The 21,419-nt window shown below is 37.9% G+C and overlaps 1 protein-coding gene across 3 annotated transcripts in view; it reads left to right on the top strand.

The window, feature by feature from the left end:
- The window catches only part of RNF19A (ring finger protein 19A, RBR E3 ubiquitin protein ligase), a 61,552-nt gene that overhangs the window by 26,740 nt on the left and 13,393 nt on the right, over positions 1 to 21,419 (top strand). For all 3 annotated transcript variants that reach the window (XM_061994990.1, XM_061994988.1, XM_061994989.1), the window contains exons 2-5: positions 12,216 to 12,968; positions 18,331 to 18,539; positions 20,431 to 20,575; positions 21,139 to 21,301. In XM_061994990.1, the coding sequence (XP_061850974.1) occupies positions 12,352 to 12,968; positions 18,331 to 18,539; positions 20,431 to 20,575; positions 21,139 to 21,301 (1,134 nt within the window). In that variant the 5' untranslated portion in view covers positions 12,216 to 12,351. The remainder of the gene's footprint in view (positions 1 to 12,215; positions 12,969 to 18,330; positions 18,540 to 20,430; positions 20,576 to 21,138; positions 21,302 to 21,419) is intronic.

The following is a 21,419-nucleotide window of genomic DNA, read 5'->3' as shown; positions in this document are numbered from 1 at the left end:
TCCCAATGTTAATGCCAGATTCAGGTAAGCAAAAAGAAAATAAATCAGAAATCATCTACTGCATTTTGAAATTCATAATGGTTAACTTGCAAGTAGAAAGAAAGAAAGCAATGATGCTCTGAATTTACGCTCTGTCAGAGAAAGTCATATTTTATTTTCAAGATGAGCAGAGGACTGACTTTTATTATTGCTTATTAAACAAATATTTTTTACTTATTTTCAAGTGTGAAAGCCTATGTGTTATATCCAATTTAAGGTACTTGTTTCATCTAGGATTTATCTGGATGCAAACAACTTGGGAGAGCTATATGTAAGGCCATCAGAGAAGAACTGTGGGTGTCACTGTGACAGGATTCAAAGTGAAGCTGGAGGATTGCAGCTGATTTAAAAAATAAACAAGAAGCTTTTGTAGTGTTTACAAATTATTTACTCTGCTTTTTAAACATTTGAGGACTGTATCTCAAGTTTAGCCTAACAAGTACTCTTGGCCTGAGGCACTGTCTTGTGTAGTAATTCAGTTTACCAAATGTGATGTTTGTGATCTAGGAAGCTCTTAAGTCTGGCTTAAGGTGCTGGATTTTTTTTTTAAAGTTTTACTGAAAAGGGTATAGTTGAAGGCATATTACCAGTGTTACTATTTAAAAAACCACAAAGTATGGTTTTTTTACCTCAGAACCTGAAATAACACAGATCTGTTTGGAGGCTTTAATTAGAAAGTGTTGAGCGTTCTAAATGGGGAAATTAAGCACAGTAGCTTTTCTAGGAATTGCATTATGCTTGCTTCATTTTTTTTCATTTTGCTTATAATAATTTGAAATGGATGAAGTGTCACAGCCTGTTGCATAAAGGAGGGCCTAACTAATGAAGTATCTGTCCATAATTGTGTAGAAAGAGCTGTTGAAGATGATGCTGTGTGGAAGTAAAAAGTAACATTGAACAAAGTGTATTTAAAGTCATGTTAGAATATATGTGTGTGCATGTGTAAATATGTGGAGGGTAAATCTTAAGGAAAAAGGCTTTTGTAATCCCTCCTCAAAAGCAGAGGGCAGGGGAGTTGTAGGTCAGAAATACTCTCTATGTTGTGGGCCCTGGAAACTGAAATGTAACTTGCTAGTTTAAGGAATGACTGAAGCAGTACAAATATATCTTGGCCCACACTTATGTTTCTACTTTACAGCAGTTGCTCACCAGGTGTGCCACTAAACCCCACTGCAGCATTCCTCAGCTGGCAGATCATTGTAGGTCCTATGCAGTTCTTTCTGACTTTGTATTCTTTTGTTAAAGCTGTTAAGCACAGCAAGGAACTTTTGAGGGTTTTATTTAGTTTGTGGGTTTTTTAAGTTTGTTGTGAAGCGTTCTGACAATCCAGAATGTCACACCATTGCCAAGGTTTCATCAGCACCGTGTGACCCAGAGCGTTGCCTGATGTGGGGAGCTGTAAGGCCTCTGGCAAATGCACAGGGCTTGCAGGGGATTCACAAACTCCCTAGTGTTACTTCGTGCTTAGATACCATTAACAAGGCAATGGGGCTAAGAAAGTTTCTGAAAACTAAGTTTGTTAAAGCCAATAGTGGGGATTTTTACACTAATTTTTTTAGCCATTTGATAAACCAGTTGTTTTGCTCAGAGAAAACTCCATTTAGTCCTCGGTCTGTTACAGTTGCACTGTGTTGATGTCAGTTAAAAAATGTTTGGAAAACCTCACATCAGTCTGGTTAAATCCTGCAGTGTGCTGACACAGCATATTTTTTGGCCTAGTTTGTGATGTTGTAGGTGGAATAACCATGCTGGCAGAATAACTCCTCTTGTTGGCGTGAATTGTATATCCAGCATTGGTACCACTTCAGATGTACTTTAAATGACAAGGATTCAACTTTTTCTTGCTTTGTGCTTTTTAACTAGTGTTTACACTATTTAGAATGCTAGTGGAGTCTGTCTGTAAAGGCTGCTAGATCATTCCCTCTGCTCTTGTCCTGTTGATGCTGAATGGACTCTATATTTTCAGCCTGGGCTCTATATTATTTTCAGCAAGACTGAAATAATCTTTTCCACTGATTCTTTCCTTCAAAAAAGCATCTGTAAGATTGAAATTTCCACCTTCTGTATTTGTAATCAAAGATCTGTGTGTTCGATTGCTAGTCGATTTGTCTTTATCTTCTAGTGTTCTCTTTTCATTCTACATTAGGTTTGGTTGTGAGAAGTTTTGTCGTACTTCTACCATTTCCTGACGCCAATGGGTTTTTTGGAGGCAATGTTTCCTGTCTGGAAGCTAGAGGCGGTGTTCCTGGCAGGATGGAGTATTTTTGTTTCCCTGGCTAGACCTTTCCTTGTCTTTGTTTTTGTGTCTCTCTGTTGTTCATTCTTTTTTGATCTTGATCTGTATTTGAAATTTAGCTAGAGCTATCAGTAAATAAATAATGGACTTGGTAATGTGAATGTATCTATGCAGGGTTTTTCAGTTAACATACTGACAGAATAAATTCATAAGCCAGGCAGTGGTGGAATTGGGCATGTTATGCTAGGCTTTGCACTAACCTCACTTCTTGAGTGAACGGGAGTGGTTAGTTTTGTTGGTGTAACTTTGTACTTGACTTGAGGACCATTTCATCAGTTGAGCATTAGCCCTAACAAAGTTCAGAAAATTGTCATGGTTCCTGTCAGTATCCTGAACTCGCTGCTGCTAGAATAGATGGGCACAGATTATTCACTCACTCACCCAAGTTCTTCTGAAAGTTTAATATTGAATTGTATTTACCAAAATTATTAGTTTGTCTGTAAAGACACATCAAACAAGATCAATGCACCATAGCTCGTCAGTTCTCAAGAGTGAGATACTGTCTGTCAGGTTACAGTGGCTTAGTAGGTTTCTGTGAGTTGTCACAGTGGCCTTCAACAACTTGGATCTTATTGGGGTTTTCAAAAGTCCTCATAACTTGCTGCCTTAGCTAGTTACTTTGTAAATTTTATGTAATGTATATCCATTTTGTTAATCAAAGTGGTAAAATAGCATAAGAGGACTAAAAAGTAATCCCCTAATAGTGTCTAGTCCTTATTTTGAGGCAAAGCAATTTCAAGATCAGTGCACACATTTCTGGCTTTTTTGTTTGTTTGTTTTGTTTTTTATTTTCTCCCCCATGCTCAAAATAGATGTTAGCTGCACCAGAGGCAAAACAGAACTGGATGATGCTGCCAGTCAGCTGATCAATAAAATCTTTCCTCCGTGCAAGACAGGAACCTCTCTCTGGCTCTTGCTGAATTTAAAAATCAATAGGAGCCAGTAACTTAGATCTGTTACCTCTTCTGTATCCACCTAAGCTCCTGTCTCTCTGGTATGCTGTTAAAATTCTGTCAGTGTGCTCTCTCAGGAAATCCTGCTCTTGGTTTCAGATCCCTCTACATTATTTGTCCCACCTTGTACCTTGGTAGGTTCTGTTTGATTGATTTTTGTAATAGTGCAGACTTTAAAGTGTGCTTGAAAACAAAAGATGCCACAATTCAGTATGGAGCCGTTGCTGCTTGATTGGACAAACTTACAAACCTGAAATTACATCTACATGTTCTGGAAATTTGTGAATCTTGGTTATTTTCATTTTGGAGCAGTCTTTCTGTAGGAATGATCTCGGTGTTGCAATCTTTTTCCACTTGCAGGATTGGTAACACTACAAGAAATAAGTTTCTGATGTTATTTCACTAGTGTATATATTTACTCCAATTATTTTGCAATGTATAGTTTAGAATATAAAGCGACTACGGGAAATTCTGAGGTGTCATTCAGTAGTAGTTGTAAAGAGTAAAAAAAAGTGGGGAACACTTGGTTTCGACTAAAATACAGAGCTAAAAAACTCTGATAATTCTTCTTAAGGATTATTTTGCTATTGCTGTTGCCAGATAATTTGTTTCATTTATACTTTTGAGACTGCATTGATGAAGTATCTCGATCTATTCATGCTGTATAAGCATTCTCAGAAGATGAAATTCAGAATTATGTTCCTTAGGTCTTTTATATTAACTACTCTTACAGATGGTTAGGATTTTAAAATAAAAATTTACAGCATATTTTTACTTCATGGATGATGAAGATTTTGGCGTTATGGGAATTTTTGTCTCAGGCAGGTCAAACAGTCGTTTGTCAATCTTTTTCATGATTCGCTCACAGGCTAATTTTCTTTTCAGCTGATGATCAGAAAGAGTGCTTAGTTTAAATGAAAATATTAATAATTAGATTAAAACTTTTTGGTGCATAGGCAGCTTTTGGAGTGTTTAATGCCATAGTTTGTTTCCAGCCCAGCTAGTCAGATGTTTTAGAACATTAATGTGTGTGTATATAATTATACATTAATATGTGTATGTATATAAATCTTGCCTCAGTATTCAAAAGTGAAAGTATATGCTCTGTCTTTGCACAAAGATAATACATTCCCATCACTTATGCAAGAAAATAGCTAAACGTTCTAGTGATATTTTGGTTTCCTTCCTTTATTTTTTTTTCTCTAGTGTTTCCAAGACTTTGGTTTCTGTTGGCTGAGTTTGGTGTACATTTTCTTACAGTAATGCACCACAGTGCCTAGGATAAGCTTTCGATACAGCGAGTGCGTGGTTGAACTAAGACTGCTCTGCTGAGTTAGATAAGGGGAAATGGATCCTGTTAGTCTTATTTGCAACAGATGTACGCCTGGAGAGTCACAAATAGAAAGCATCTCTCCACTGAGTTCTTAGCTTTGGTCAATCAGTGCACTCGATATATCCAGATTTAATGCTGCTGGCTTGGAAAATTAATGTTCTTAGAATTTATGGAATTCTTGCCTGTTTGCCATTTGTTTAGCAAAAGTACAATATGGGCCCATAAGAAGGGAGTCCATCTTATCCTGGATGACAAGGCTTATGAAGTGCTCTTACTGAACATTTGAATTGTAGAGGAAAAGATGTTTCTTTAAGCACTTTTGTTTGATTACAATGTGTTCATTTGGGGTTTGAAAGGGTGATGACCAAAAAAAACCCACCCACTCAGACCGAGGGGAGGTGCACTAAGTACATTTTCTTCTTTGCAAGCATTATATACAAGAGGAACAGTTTTGCTGGAGTTGACAATCAGTCGTGCAGAGACTTTCAGAATGAGTTGGGCGGCTTACAAGGCGTCCTTTCCTAATAGCAGCTGTTATGAACACATAATACAGGATGTTGCACATACATTTCTAAGGAAGATGCATAACTATTTTATCCATTTTTTAAATAAGCTGTTGAAGATTTTTCTAGCTGTCAAGACTGATTTGTCTTGTGCGTCATACCATTGTGAACTCTAAAAGAACATTATATATCCATTTATGTTTGGCAATTCCACAGTGTGTAGTCTGCAGCCTTCTGTGTATTTTAAATACTGTCAATCTTTTGATTCTAATGCCTGGTCAGTCTGACTGTCTCAGGCTTTGAGCCCAAGTGAGTTCATTGTCTGTCTGTTTGCTTCATTGTTTTGCAAACAATATTGCTTTGTTCTGTAAGTGAAAATAGAATTTCCAGATAATTGACACAGCACTTTAAGGAAAAAAATAAACTGAGACATGGTAACAGTGCAGTATGGAGGTTTTAAAGAAATTAAAATATCTCTGCCTCACAAGTGCTTTTTTTCTTAAATTCTTGTAGTATGCATGAATATCAAAGGTTTTTCTAACGTAGTTTTGAATACAGAGTAATATGATGGATGTAAAGTTGATTAGAGCTTTACATATAGTCTTGTTGCTTTAGTGAATATCCCAGCTGAAGTGTGAACAGCTGAAATGCTTGCATACAAAGAGGAATTGCTCCTACCTTTTGTCTGCCTATGGTATCTAGTAATAGGCTTTTAAGTTAGTTTTAATAAGACATTACAAGTGTCTCTAAACTGATCCTAATTATTAGAAGGCTGTCCTAAGGTAAACTGACTATGTCTTACAGAAAGTCCAATATGTTAAAGCAAGACCTTTTGCTTCTGGAAGATCCATTGTTTCTCACTTGGCATTGGTCTAGTGGCCTACTACGTGTGTCAAGCTGGCTCCTTCCAGAGGGTTTAACTTCCTTTCAGTTTAGGGATAAGGGCCCTACTGTGTTCTGCTTATCTATTCTGTGCTCATGTGAGAGAAGTGAAGGCTTGGGTACAGTAGGGTATTTACCGTGGTATTTGGTACAGTGAGTACTTGATAGAGTACTTGCAGCAACTCCTAGTCTTTTGAATTTGCATTGAGTAAAAATGGGAAATCATCTCACTGAAGCTGCTCTTCTGTTGCTTAAAGATTATACCTAAAATTTGAGACTTGATGTGGCAGATTCTAAAGTTTTGGAAAAATTGTCTTTTGGAAAACTTGATCAGCTGTGGATTTGGGAGTCTTGTTTTTGAAATAATGATCTCTGCAGCTATCAGCAGTCTATCATAAACAAAGAAATGAGAGCACAGTTAACTAAATCATCAAGTAATTTTCACTCTGAAAAATATTTACTAGTAGCAGAAGAGCAACTCTAGTAACTTCCATAAGGAAAGGTCTTTGCTTTGAGAGAAATGTTTGGGTATGTGGCTCCTAGAACAAAGCAGGACAAGGAGGTAAAGATATCTTTCTGCAGTAGTGTCTGAAAGATAAGAATTACTTATGCTTAGATCAGTTTTGTAAAATGTAAACTACCATACTGGTGCTCTCCTTTTCAGAAGAGGAAAGCCATAATGAAGTAAAACTTACATGAGCGTAGATTTAAAGTAGTTCTACACAGCTCAGATTGAGTTAAATGAATTAATGTCACTTTGACTTTTTTTTTCTGTCCTTGCAAACTGTAACAAACAATTGTAAATATTTGATGAGTATTTATAGATCTGGGTTCATTTTAAAAGGTTGAGAAATTTTCTGATAATAAATTTATTGACTTGGGTTTATAGAATAAACTTTTCTGTTTAATCCAAATAATAGAAACTCTTGAATTTAACCTTTGATTAGAAATCAAAGTTAGGAGACATAAAAAAAAATCCACACAAATTAAATTTAAGTATCTTGACATTCTTCTAAACATTACATGGAAAATGTTACTATTTTTTGTTTTGATAGGAAGTACATTGAAGGAGTCTTAAGTGCATTCTGCTAATTGTTGCAATTAAGCATTTCACCTATGTTGCATTGTGTTACCGTTAAAGGATTTAATTCTTCAGCTTAGTGCCTGTAAAAGTTCTGCCAGAACCTTTGTTGTTTCAACATAATTTCCATTTGTTTACTTCCAAGTGGCAAAGTGTTGGTTCAGCTTGTACTAAATCATCTGTGATTAAACCAAATAACAATCCTATCATGCTCTGACACCCTGTGCATTGACGTGAGCTGGTCAGGTTTTTAATGGGACACAGTGCTACAAAAGCACATATCTGTCAAAATTAAACTCTATCAGAATCTTCCTCACTCTATTTTAACTCTTAATGGTGCCAAAGTTTTAGTTGAACCTGAGGCATGTTTAAAACAAGTAGGGTACATTCTTTGAGAAATCCTCAGGCAAAACTGTTTGGTTTTTCCTTACAATTTTAAAACTACTGTAAGAGTGAATTGACATTTAAAGAATGACCATTGAAATGAGAATCTTGACTGCTGTTGTTAAACCCTGTGCATTGGTATTTTATTCAGTATCTTAAGCTTTTGCCTGTTTTTGTTTTACATTTTATTTGACTATCTTTACAGTTCTTGCACCGTGGAGTAAACAAAAAGGAAAATGTAGGTTTGCAGTTCAGATTTTTAGAGCTACCTTTATGTTAAGAATATCATAGCTTAGAAATTCCAGTATAGCATGATTGACAGGAGATGCTCATTGGAAGGGCAAGGCTGAAATGCATTTTAGATCTGTGGTGCATTGCCCGTGGGTGAACTTCAAGCTCTGGGTTTTCTTTTTTGTTACAGCTCTCCTTAAGCTGGAGCTGTTTGTTTCAGAAAGCAGCTACAGAGTATAGATGTTGGTAATTACAGATGTCAGAGAAGGAAGCTGATAGTTTTAATCAAGAAATAGCTTTCAGTATGCTAACACAGAGTCAGTGTTTGGTTAGATTGCCAGCAGGAGCAAATGCCTAAAATGAAGAGTGCTTATTTGCATCAGAAACAGTCTAATTTTACCATTTCAGCATCAATGATATATGGGAATGTTTAAGAGTTTTACTGAGGACGTAGCTACATATGTTTTATGGTCTGGTTTTCCCCCTTTCCTATACTTGGCCTGCCTTCATTTTGCAAATGCGCATGAAAGTGCTTGTCCTGGTGTCAGGCTCCCTTATTTTTTCTCCTGTACACCAGGTTGAAGGTGTAATGAAAGTGGAGCAAGCTGGTGCCTCTTGTGCGCTTGGAGGACAGTTAGGAGCGTGACGTAGTGAGTCTCCCTGAGCAGCTGGCTTATGGAAGTAGGGTTTAGTCACTCTTTTCTTGCAAAATCAGTAGAGTTATATTCAGCTACCCTGCTGCATTTCCTAAAAGTTTTGAAATTGGTAACATGAGTCAAGCAAAGGTTATGTCATGGAGAACTGCACTAGAAGATATTTTTCACCCCAGAGTTGAAAGCTGCTCCCTTTGCAAGATTATTCCAGTTTCCTTTCCCTCCACCTCCATTATATGGTCAGCAATGGCATTTGCTTAAAGCAGCGTGGTTGAAATGAATTATAGAAGGAAATTAACAGGATGTTAGTTAGGTTTCCCCAGCAACCAGTTTAGGAAGGATTACTGAAGGAACAGATAGCAGTTAAGTACTGAGCCTTACATGAGTAACATCTGTAATTGTCATTTGTGCTTTTGAAAGCCTTCAAATGACAAGGTGTGTTTGTGCCATGGCAACTGGTGTTTTGTGGTAGTCTGTGGTACGAGCAGAATGCAAAGCACGGCTGGAATTCGGATTTGTGGCAGGGCTTTAGGCATGGCGGGAAGCCAGAAAGATGTGTTTTTGTGTAGTCGGTAAGTGCTTTTGAGGAAATGTTGAGGATAGCGGTGAACTTACATTTTTAGGAGTTGTACTCTGTGTGTGGTTTTTCCATCCAGTTGCCATTGCTCATATTAGTTTCTTCTCGTGTTGACAGAATTTATGCTGGTCAGTGGGTGGTGCAGAACTTGCAATGAATGTTGTCTCTCAAAATCAGATTGTTAGATATTATTACTGTAATTATGTGTCTATTCATTTCAAGCCTTTGATTTCAGAGCTTCATTTTTCATATAGCGTATCTCCTTTGTGTGGATTCATTGTTACTGGTATAATACAGGCATTGCATTTTCTATCTGTACAAAATCAAATATTTTTCCTTCTTTTTGTCAGCAAAAACATGCAGATGCTGTGTTGGGTTGGGCAACATGAGAACTGGCCAGTGTTCCGGATTGCTCTAGTAAGGCTTTTAGGATTTTCAACAGCTCTGATTGTTCTTAGAATTGTAACATTTGTCTTTGTTTTTTCCTGTAATAGAATCCTTTCACTTCAGCAAAGTCATCTTTGAACGTCACTAATATAGCAGTCCAAAACTACTATATAAGGAAGAGTATTGCTTTTAAAAAGCAGCTTTAAGCATTTAAATCTAGAGAGCATAGTTGATAATTGTCTGAACTAACTGGCAACTTCTTAAGTAAAAAATCCCAACAAAGCTTAACCATTTTCTTTAGAAGAGCAACCTGCTATTCTGACAGACTGCTTGTCAGATCCATTAGGCAAAGAGAACTATAGGATGTACTGGTCTCTTTCAAGCATAGGAGAATCTCTGTTTTGTTTTTTGCTTGTTGGTTTGGTTTTTTAAGTACAAATGGTTTACCACCAGAGCTGCTATTTCTTGATTTTGTACATCTGTTGGAACTGGCAAAAATGCTGTAATACACATTCTTTCCTCTCCAGAGAAAGGGAGGAGGGGAAGACTTGTAGTCACAGACTTGGCTGTGTCACTGTGTTTACTTCCTGCTTTTTATTTTTACTTTTTTGTTTAGAAAAAAAGTATACCTTCTTGTCTGAAAGCAGTGCACTGATGGTGCTGCTCTTATTGTTATATACCGACTGTCAGCCATAGGCTATAGGATTTGTTTATCTGTAGCATATTTCAGATGCTATCTACCAGCTCTGTATATCTATGATAAAAGATCATGCCAACATCTTGGACTGAAGGATGTTCCCTCTGTTGACATCGATGAGCAGCTTTTCTCAGTTTCACATTTTTCTTTAGTTAAGAGAATGTTTTAGTTCATATAGTGAGAAACTGGCTATAAAACTATTAAATTTTTGTTGGAAACAGAAGCAGGTAAAGCATCAAAGATTCGCTTTGACTAGGTTTTAGGCTGAAAATGTTCCCTTAGGTAGGAAGAGTATGTTATGTTCTTGAAATATGTTTTATTTTAGACCTTGGGAATAAAATGATATTTTTAAAAATAATGTTCCACAGGGGTAAGATTTTCCTTTATTGGGGGGAAAAGAAAGGTAATGGTAAGTCAGCATTTGAAAAAAATTAAGTGTAGCATCTAGTGGTCCAAAACAGAAGACCTCTTTTTAGCAAAATAAAGTGATGTGAGGGGTTTTTTTGATTTTAAAGTCTTCCACTTGAAGAAGGTAGTATCCTTACAGGGTACTATTCCGCTGGATGGCAGTATAAAGTGAGTACTGTTGACATTGTTGCCTGCTGGTACGTATATAATATCAAGCTGCAGCACTCTGAAGAGTGCTGAGCAGTAGGTTCTCTTCACACATTGCTCTTGCAAGCTGGACAGCCTGTAGGCTATTTCTGTGTTTCCTCTTTGGGAAGGATTCCTGTTTCCGCTCCTGGTCAGTTTTCCTCTGAAACTTCCTAGTCTTGACCCAGTCACCTTGGTGATCCTATCCAAGAGACACGCAGCACATGGTTGTCTTTCGGCTGGAGTCTGGTGGGTATGCAGACTGCCTGAGCTCTGGTCAACAGGGGCATTCACCTCAGCATCTGTTTTTCACCTTTCTTCGTCTTCTTCATACTAAGATGTGAGTTATAAATGACATATTTTATCATATTCAATGACTCTCTACATTCCCTTATTTCCCTTGTGAGTTATTTGTAACATCTAGTTTCTGATTTTATCGTCCTATGATGAAGCTTTAGAAACTCGGTGCACCCCTTTCTGGCAGGTAAGTTGGAAATCACGGAGGAAAGAAGTTGTGCCAGCAGTAGTTAGATCCAGATATGCAACACTGATGTTGCATAAGAAATGCCCTCTCTTTCTTCTGTTAAAGAAGCAGTTCATTGAGGGTTAGAATAATTCCTCTTATACAGTCAAGCTTCCAAAAAGTGGGAATATTTACATGCTTGGAGGAAGTTAGTGTTTTTGTTTGGAGATGATCTGCCACTTCTTGTACTGGTCTCCTCTGTCAGGGGAAAATAGGAAAACATCCTTCTTTCTCTCTCTTCCTGGAGCCAGTCAGTTAAGCAACAGAGAGCAGAAGGAAGTCTTTGCCATCATCTTGTACATAGGGAATAACTGAAGCTCAATATGTGATGGGAATCTGGTTTGGGGCTTTTTAAAAAATATAAATCAATATGATGAAAAATTCAAATGTCATCGCTTTAACTCTAGTCTTTGCTTGAATTGCGATTGGAAGTTGAAGGGTAATGCAGTGTTGGCTTTCACTCTGCAGCTCTGCTCTCTGAAGTATTCAAGTGCCTTACATTATAAAATGCATCTGTGTACTTCTCTGAGAGCCCTTACATTTTGAGAATATCTTGAGATGTTTAGTCACAGTGACTTAATTTCTGCTGGCAGTCTAAATGGATTAAACACAAACACAACTTCTTTTTTGATAAACTATACTGAGTTTGTACATGACTTTATTTGATGTGTGGAAAATGTAAGGTAGAAAAAAGAGAGGTTTCAAATGCTGTAAAGTTGTTACTATGATTTATAGAAATATGTTTACTTAGTTTGTCACCTTTTGTTATGGTAGTTTCTACACACATGTGCGTGCACACACACTCGCTTCCCCCTCTCCCTTAGGGAGCAGAGAAGTGAAGATGCTGTTCTTGGCACTGCTTAAGTGTAACAAAGATATTCCTTGACCACAGGGCATTTTGGAGCTTGTTAAGATGAGAAGAATGTAAAGAAGATAAATAACTGACAAAGAGATATTGGGTCAGATGGTGAGAAGATGGTAGTAATATGAATAACAGGTCATTAAAGCACTGTGATCTTTGACAACCAAAAGCGATGGATGCAGTTCTAATATAATTTTTTTAATATTTTCTCCTAATACAGGGAATTCCTCTGAAGAATTTGCTGAAAGTGGATATATGTGAATTTTCTGCGTGAAGACTCAAACTGGATTACATAATAATATGCCTATATCCTCTGACTCTATTGTTTTGATCCTTAAAAATGATTAGCATCGTATATGAAATTTAACCCATTTCTGATGAGTGACCTAGACATGAGTTTACATCGGCAAATGGGCTCTGATCGAGACCTCCAGTCTTCTGCTTCCTCCGTGAGCTTGCCATCAGTTAAAAAGGCACCAAAGAAACGAAGAATTTCATTGGGCTCTCTTTTTCGCAGAAAAAAAGACACGAAACGCAAATCAAGGGATTTAAATGGAGGCGTTGACGGAATTGCAAGTATTGAAAGTATTCATTCAGAAATGTGTACAGACAAGAACTCTATTTTCTCCACGTGTACCTCTTCTGATAACGGAACAACCTCTAGCAGCAAACCAAGTGGAGACTTCATGGAATGCCCCTTGTGCCTTTTGCGGCACTCCAAGGACAGGTTCCCGGAGATAATGACTTGTCACCATAGATCTTGTGTGGATTGCTTGCGTCAGTATCTCCGGATAGAAATCTCTGAGAGCAGAGTTAATATTAGCTGTCCAGAATGCTCAGAACGATTTAATCCTCATGATATTCGTTTGATACTGAATGATGACATCTTGATGGAAAAATATGAAGAGTTTATGCTTAGACGATGGCTGGTTGCAGATCCTGATTGCAGGTGGTGCCCAGCTCCAGATTGTGGGTATGTATTTATTTTTCCCCAGCATCTGCAAAACAGTGACAGTATAAACAGATAATGTTCATAGCCTTATGCTTTTTGAAAAGTTAGTTGCTTTACTGTGCAGTGTTTTGTGCTGTGCTAGTAGATAGCAGTCAGTTTTCTCTTAAAAACCCAAACAAAACCAAAACAACACAAAACAGATGGAAATGAAACCAACAAAAAAAATCCAAAGCTGCAACCCACCTTACAAAATAAAACTGTTCTTCAAGTAGGAATTCTTTGGAGGAAATTTCAGCAGTGTCATGAAACTTACTGTAAGTGATTGCTATGTATCTACAGCAGGCAAAAAAGCCTTAGCTGTTCCACTGCCAAAGTAATAGCGCAAAGCTCAGCCTAAAGAGAACTGAAATTCAGTGGCTGTGCTTTGATCCTGGTCCATTTGTTAAAGCACAGTGGGTATTTTTTTTTTTTTTTAAACTGTGAAAAGTGATTGAAGGTATTCTTTGAATAAAAAGGCCTCTCCAGCTTCAGATATCTTCCATCTTGTGGCTGGTTGAGACAGCACTTGTTGCCTGTCAACAGGATTCTGATGTAAGATAATAATCAGCTTGTTCGTGCTTATTATCTGAGGAAAATAATGTTTTAATGCAACTGTAATAGTGAAACAGTTCTGAAACTGTTCTGTGTTCTGACGTGAGCAGGCTGAATGCTACTGAGCAGCTCATCACTCTTTGCTGCTGGTGCTGTCTCACAATGCCATTCTTCAGCAAGTTGCTTTTTGAAAGATTGCATTGTTATAATGGCTAAAGGTCATAGCCACGACCACAATCCGGATGTGCAGCACACACTAAAAACTCAGAGAAGATGACATCTCTGTTTCAAGGCTTCACAGATGAGCAATAAGTAGAATGAAGAACAGGAAGAATGTTATTAAGAGAACAAGCAAAATAGGACTGACTGTGTTAAATAGATTAAATATTCCAGTATTGATGGTCAAGTGCTTAATGTTTAGGATACTTTCAGATTTAAATAATATGCTAAGAAATACAACTAAAATACAATTTTGCTTTTATACTTTAAGTGACATAGAATCTGCTAATGTGGGACAAAAGCAGGGACTGGAAAGGTGATAGTTCCTTAGGTCCTCTGGTCCAAAGTAGATGGCATTGCTGTGGCATAGTTTTAGCAATGAAGGAAAAATGACTCGAGAGATGGATTGGTTGCATGAGCTTGTAACAAAGTCCTTTGGACAAACTCTGTACAGCTTGCTCCTTGTATTTCAATACTGCAAAATAAAACAACCACTAGAAGGCGTTATTTGATAGGATGGAGTTTGCTGTGCTCAAGTTTCCCTGAGTTTTCATGTTCTGGACAAACCGTTGTCACTCAAGGTAAGGGGAAGTATGTAAGAACTGTTAAACTGCTTTCTGTTAAACCTTATTTCCATGATTCAGATACTTTTGTAGCGTGTCAGTAAGTAAACTAAAGGCAGATCTCTTTCATGGCAGCTTCTCACCTTTTGTATTTTTTGTGTCTGTTTTCCTTTAAATGGTCAGACACTGTAATAATAATTACTATAAATAAAACCATTGTAAAAACAAAAAGTGGATCTTCAGAGCAAAGTTAAAGCTCTATGCAGTTGTGTGGGACTACAGCAATGTGTTGCTGTATTGCAAATATTGAAATCGTTGCTCCAGAACTGCCTGCTGTGTGCCTCTTACCCTGGGGGTGGAGTCCCATGGAAAACACAGTATATTGCCAGACAGCTCAACTCTGCCAGTGTTTATGTCGGAGGAGAACAAACTAGTACTATATGAGTGACCTTAACTGTGCCTTTGATAACAAGACTCTTTCCTAATATGTCGTGCAGTAGGGAAATTCTTTATGGCGACAGATGGGTGTTGCTTTTAATGCACAGATAGTACCCCCTCACTGAATTCTCATGGTGAGTTTAGCATCAGATAAAGCTGGTTACTTGGATACTTCTCAGAAGCATTGTTCTTTCTGGTTGTCATCCCAGAGAAACAAGAGTCTGTGTGACAATGTTTTGTCTTTTTCCTATCGTTTTCCTGATGCATTTTGAAACTTTTAGCAGGTAAGTTGAACAGAGGGAGCTGGGCATTCAGCCTAGGTTAATCTAGCCGTCTTCCTGGGCTCTGAGCCCTGATCCCAGTATCTTTATCTCCTCTCCCCCAAATGGCTCAGTGGGGCAGGGAATGGGGGTTTCAGTCAGTCTACTCCTGATGGCTTCTGCCGTTTGTCTCTCCTCAGGGCAGGCGGGCTCTCTGCTCCTCTGTGTGCGTACCTCATACCTGACTTGCAGCTCTGCATGGGCCACTCTGACATGTGTTCATCCCAAAGGCTGCAGCTCCTCTCCATCTCTCGCGTGGGGCTGCTCTGTGGCCCGCAGGCTCTCCAGCACAGCCTGCACCATGGCAACCTTCTCACACAGTCCCTGGCCCGTCCAGGCGCACCCACATGGAGCTACTTGTGGCTCTCAGTCCTGCCATGGCCCTGCATGGGTTGCAGGGGTACAGATACATTCTTACCAGGAGCAAATAATAATAAAAACAGATCCCTGAGGAGAAAAAATTAGGGAAAAGCAAAAGGAAAAAAAAGAAGGAAGTGAGGTTGGTCTGTTACAATCTTGGCGTTTTTTCTACACTGTGAGCCTGTTTTCTCAGGAAACAATCAAGAATAGTTAAGAATAAATATATCTTTCATCTGTTTTTTGCTCTTTGGGATAAAAATAGGTCCTATAGGTGGTAAATTTGGAACCAAACAGATCTTGAAACAAAGCAGTATGAAGTGTGTTACCATTTCTGCCGTCTGAGTGGAGAGCTACTTATGATCTTCCCAACAAGGGAACTACAGATTGAAGGAAAACCTCAGTTGCAGAAGTGATGAGCTGCCTGGGAGCTGTGGGATCTGTCAACACTGTATCAGTCTAGTGCCAGAAAGGGTGCATACTTCATCCTCTGCCGTTATTGCAAGCTCAAACGCATTGTGCCCATTGATGGTACCTAAAAAGCTGTAAAAAACCTGCCCCAGCTGCAGCCTACCTACAATGGCTTGGAAGAGGACACTGGTAAATAGGTGACCCTTCTCTGGGGAAGAAGCATAGATAAGGAAATCTTGGGCTTTTTTCAAGACCAATTTTTTTAGGTTCTATTTCTTAATATCAGTTTTCCAATATCATTTTAACAAGCCTTAGTGATTCAGTATTCCAAATGTGTTCTGTCTTTTCTTCTGTCTGAATTATTTAATGAGTTTGCTCTGGGACCCTATTGCTGACACTATTAGAAGAGAGCGGTGATTCCTAGATTTAAAGCAGTTCGAGCAAAAGGGTACAAATTCTTTATTCCTCTTTTCTTCCCACTGGACATCCTTTCTTCCATTAAGTGCTGTTGGCCTCTGGATTTTGCTTTACTTGTTATTACTTTGAATTTGGTTGTTTGGCTATCCTTTCAGCCTAACAACGTTTGGCTTTCACATCACCTGTAAAATGAATGGAAAATATGGTAATCTAAAAAGGTAGTCTTGTACACTTTGAACTGTGGTCTAAAAAGTTACTTTCTAAAGATATGCCAATACATCAAACCCAAATGGGGAGTGCTTTCAGGGATGTGCCCATTGTTTATTAGCAATAGGAGGCAGGATATAAATTGAAATGTAATTCTGCAGCCTACGCTTCAGATTTGTTGGTACAACAAGAGTGAGTCTTGAATGTATTGCTGTATGTGGAGGGATTTGGATCAGTCTGTTTGTGTACATAAAGGCAATTATCTCTTCAGTTGCATTAAGTGGGGAAATAGAGCTGATTAACTTGGCAACAATATGGGAGAGTTTTGCAATTATTGAAATGAATTTTGACTTGGAAAGTCAGAAGTGTTTGAAAACAGACAAGTACATATCTCCTTTTCATTTATAGATGATGTAGTTACAAATAAAAGGTTGAAAACTATTGTTTGCAGAACTTCTCGGGGATAATCCTCAAACATGCTGTTTTAAAACAGTAGTGAAAGGGATGGGGTTTGCATTAACTTTACAGAGCTTCAGATCCAACCACTCTAAAATGAACATAGCTAAATTTTCAGATCAATTTCTGAGTGGGAATAATTTTTTTTAGTGTTGTTACTGACAAAGAATGTTTTGAATTAATTTATATAGCTGCTATAAGTTGGGTGGGTGGTAAAAATAAACAATTTAGTCTTAAAATAAAACTACCTTCATTTGAACAGCCAGAAATTTAAGCCTTGCTGGATTTCTAAATCGGAAGATTGTTCTACAATAAAACTGTACATCATTTTGAAGTGTTTGTACTAGTGGACCTAGTATTATTTTCTATTTAAAATAAAGCTATTGCACAAAATCATTGAATAAATAAATGACAGTGGGCAGGAGTTAAGGTTCATGTGTGTATACAGTTATATATATTTGTTTAGTATTAATGTGAAGTATAATGTCTGTTTTTTATCATATGAACTTCAAAATGCAAAGCTGACAGAGAAACTGATTTGTGGCAATGACTTTGTCATTGTATTGAGTTGTTCATGTGATATCTGATTACAAAATAGTGTAACACAGTTTTGTAAGTATCATTGTTTTTGGAGCTTTTTGCTTTATAGTATTGCTAGAGTACAGCTGCCAATGAGGCCCTGAACTCTGTAAAGGCAGAAATTGGGAAGTTTGAAGTGTATCTTTAAAAATAGTACAAAAAACAAAGTTGTCCTAAGAAACTAAAATCTCTGTTTTTAACAAGTTACTTGTTTTGTTGTTTGACATTTTCAAATGTAAAGAGTAAACAGACTTCTATTTAAAGTAGATAGTGGTATTCATGATAAAAGGCAATGGGTAAAATACTAAAATGTCATGCAGTGCCACGTCAGATACCTTTGCAGTAACAGATTACAATACAGATCACTTGGCAGGGATCCTCCCAAATTATAGGAAGGCTCAAAGCTTAGACATGTCCATAGTGACTGGAGCACTTTTGAAACTTTAACTTTTGCTCATTGCTTAAATACCTTTTTTGGTTTTATTGACCTGCTCATCTGATGGCTGTTTTGTGACCATAAGCCTTTCCATACTACGTTCAGCCTTAAATACAGTATGTTCCAGTGCTGCATTAAGTTCTTAAAGTGGAGTAGAGCAAAGTGTTACACTGACCGTAGGATCTCTGTACAGTCTTAGTCTAATGCAGTCGCAGCAGAGTTGTGGAAGGAGGTAGTAAGGAACCTGTGCTGGTCACCTCATGTCAGTTCCTGACGTCTGCTGCCTTTGTGCCTGCCTCAGCTGCTGTGGCAGCTATCTTGTCCGCTTCTATATACAGGTGGGACATTTTATTAACAAAATTGTCTCTTGCCTCTCTTGATCATTCAAGATATGCTGTGATTGCTTTTGGATGTGCCAGCTGTCCCAAACTTACCTGTGGACGAGAAGGCTGTGGGACTGAGTTTTGCTACCACTGTAAGCAGATTTGGCATCCCAACCAGACCTGCGATGCTGCTCGCCAGGAGAGAGCTCAGAGCCTGCGCCTGAGAACAATTCGCTCTTCATCTATTAGTTACAGCCAAGAATCTGGAGCAGCAGGTATTTATGATTAAGTTATTGTGTCTGTAAAATATCTTTCTAACTAAAAAGAGAAAGAACTGAATGGTAGATACTAGCTGCTTTAGTTCTCTCTTTCGAAAATGTAAACCACAATTTTAAGTGTGGATTTGAATTTTAAATGTTACAATTTGAGGTACTCTGTCATCACAAAACGTGACTTCAGTCATACAGGTTTGTCAGCATTTTTAATTCTTCATTTGTAGCTGGAAAAATTGAAGTCAAAGAAACTTGGTGCATTAGTTGTATGACTTACACACTGGAAACTCTTGTAGGTGAAATTTCACAGGGCTTCTAATAATAAAAGCTATTGAAAATAAAACTCAAACCCACTGATTTTCTACTTTCAGAAGAGACTATTAGTCTGATACCAGCTCTGATGGTTGACATCTGTTGTTAGTACTAATTTCAGTTTTTCAATAAAGTACTCATCCATCTTGGCTGCCAGAAAGCAAACAGTGCCATGTTCTTTTGAACTTGATTGCAAGCCACCAAAAAAGAAGATAAACTATTTGGAATAGTATTTTGCAGGGCAAGAGTCCAGTTTGCTCTTGATACGAATTGGCTCTGAGTTTCCCCAAACTCTGATCTATTTGGCAGCTTTTGTGTTTGCCTGCCCAAAGAAGGTAGATAATTTGGTGAAGAGTGTCTTGTGCACCTTGAATGTAATTAGAGCTGCTGTTCTCCTGTCCAGGCCTAGATTTGGGAATCCCTAATTGTTGTTTGTGCTGGCTCATTATAACAAAGTACTCCATCTTGTCTTAAAAATTGGCATCTCGCTCGAGTTTTCAAATAGCTTTAAAAGTAAACTGTAAACAAATTAGGACACCAGCTCCCTTCCTTTGCCCCTTCAGTCCTCCCCAGCATGAACAGCAGTAACTGCGCCACACCCCTGCTGTAAGAGCGTGCTCAGTATAGTTACTGCCCGGTAGATTGTGCATCTGTTCCTGCCTGGGAATAGCTGGCGTTTTCTTTCAGCTGCTCACTATCCTTTTGCCCTGCAATTGGTAGAGGTGCTGTTTTTGCTGGTTCTGCACCTCTTTGGACATCCCTTACAGCAAGGATAAACTCCTCTTTTCCCTTTGTCCTACCTAGTAGCACAGAGGCAGTAAACTTGGACTTCTGCACTAGGGTCTACAAGTGATTGCTGCTGCTGTGAGTAAATAGCTTGTCTCAAAATGCAGACACCAGCCAGTAATGTGAAGGAACAAAGGTCACAACTGGGCTTGTGCCAGTATACAAGCATTTCACTGCTGCTCAGTGTGCACTTGTTTTTTAGTGACAGGTCTAGTAACTCTGCCAGATTTTTCAACATTTGACTTGGGAACAAGGAAAGCCTCCAAAATTTTCTTTTTGTTACTGTAGGAAGTAAATATGAAGGTAGTGCTGTGAAAAGGACTCGAGGAGGTTGGTGATACCAAGGAAATGCACTTAAATGTAGTAAGGGACATGGAGTTAAGATAAGAAGAAATAACAGTGGTGACTGAATATTCAATTGAAAGATTTATAACAGCATGAAATGTAAGAGGATGATATTTAAAGAGTCCATATCAGTCTTGTTTTAGCATACATATGTAATGCCCAGCTGATATATATGGCATTAAGCTTAGAAAATCCTTGAACAGAGTATATGTATTAACTATTGAATTACTTGGCTGTGATCTAATATGCTTTTTTTTAGTTTTACATGATCCAAGGTTTACAAATACAAATAGTGACCAAGTCCGTGCCAAATCATGATTCTTAAAGCAAACTTGTAATAAACTTCTCTCATTTTTCAACTAATGGTTCAGTTTTCCCAAATGTGTCTAGGTTTTTATTAAATCTAGTTGTCCAAAGAACTGATACAATCTTAATATTCATTTTTAAACAGCTGATGACATAAAACCATGCCCACGCTGTGCTGCTTATATAATAAAAATGAACGATGGAAGCTGCAATCATATGACTTGTGCTGTCTGTGGCTGTGAATTCTGCTGGTTATGTATGAAAGAGATCTCAGATTTACATTATTTAAGGTACATTTAAAAAAAAGTAATCTGTGGTTGGTAATTTTTCTGAAGTATGTAGAAGAGTCCTGGGTGCTGTAAGTCTGGCTTTCTTCCTGTTGGAGTACAGAATGGCAGCCAAAGTACCCGTAGCTGAGAATTAAGTTAGCTTGCAATGCATGTATTTAAATTACTGCTTTATTTTTTTTCTTTTAAAATATTTTTCCAAGTTTTATGTATGAAATGTGTCCTTAGAATAACAAATGAAGTGTTTTAGGTGAACATACTCAGTGTTTTACTGATGTTGTATGACTGCTGCATTATCTTCATAGTAAGCAATACAAAAACTGTGATTATGTAAGTTACCTTTGAACCTCAGGTTGGCATGTGGTAATATGCAGTATGCTTCTCTTTACATTGCAAAATATGCTGTAAAGGCAAAAAAAACCCCAGAACAAATTACAACTGATGATTTTGTATCCATAATGTCTGCAACATTATGACCTGAGAACAATAGATCTGTAACTAGAGAACAGTTTGGTACTGTGTAGTTATGTTGATATATTTACAGTTTCTTTACCTCTTTTTATTAGCCCATCAGGTTGCACATTTTGGGGAAAGAAACCATGGAGCCGTAAGAAGAAAATCCTGTGGCAACTAGGAACACTTGTTGGAGCTCCTGTAGGAATTGCCTTGATAGCTGGCATTGCTATTCCTGCAATGATTATTGGAATCCCTGTGTATGTGGGACGAAAGGTAAAATATACTACAGCTCCTAATGTGCTTCAGGTTTTACCCTCCGCACTGTATGACTTGGGTAATACTATGTTCACTTGGCTATCTCTACCAGCCTTACAAAGCCAAACCAAAACAA

Source organism: Colius striatus, chromosome 4 (assembly GCF_028858725.1).
Source record: "Colius striatus isolate bColStr4 chromosome 4, bColStr4.1.hap1, whole genome shotgun sequence".
Classification (NCBI taxonomy): Eukaryota; Metazoa; Chordata; class Aves; order Coliiformes; family Coliidae; genus Colius; species Colius striatus.
The sequence above is the reverse complement of the archived record's forward strand: the minus strand, read 5'-3'. Positions and strand labels throughout refer to the sequence as shown.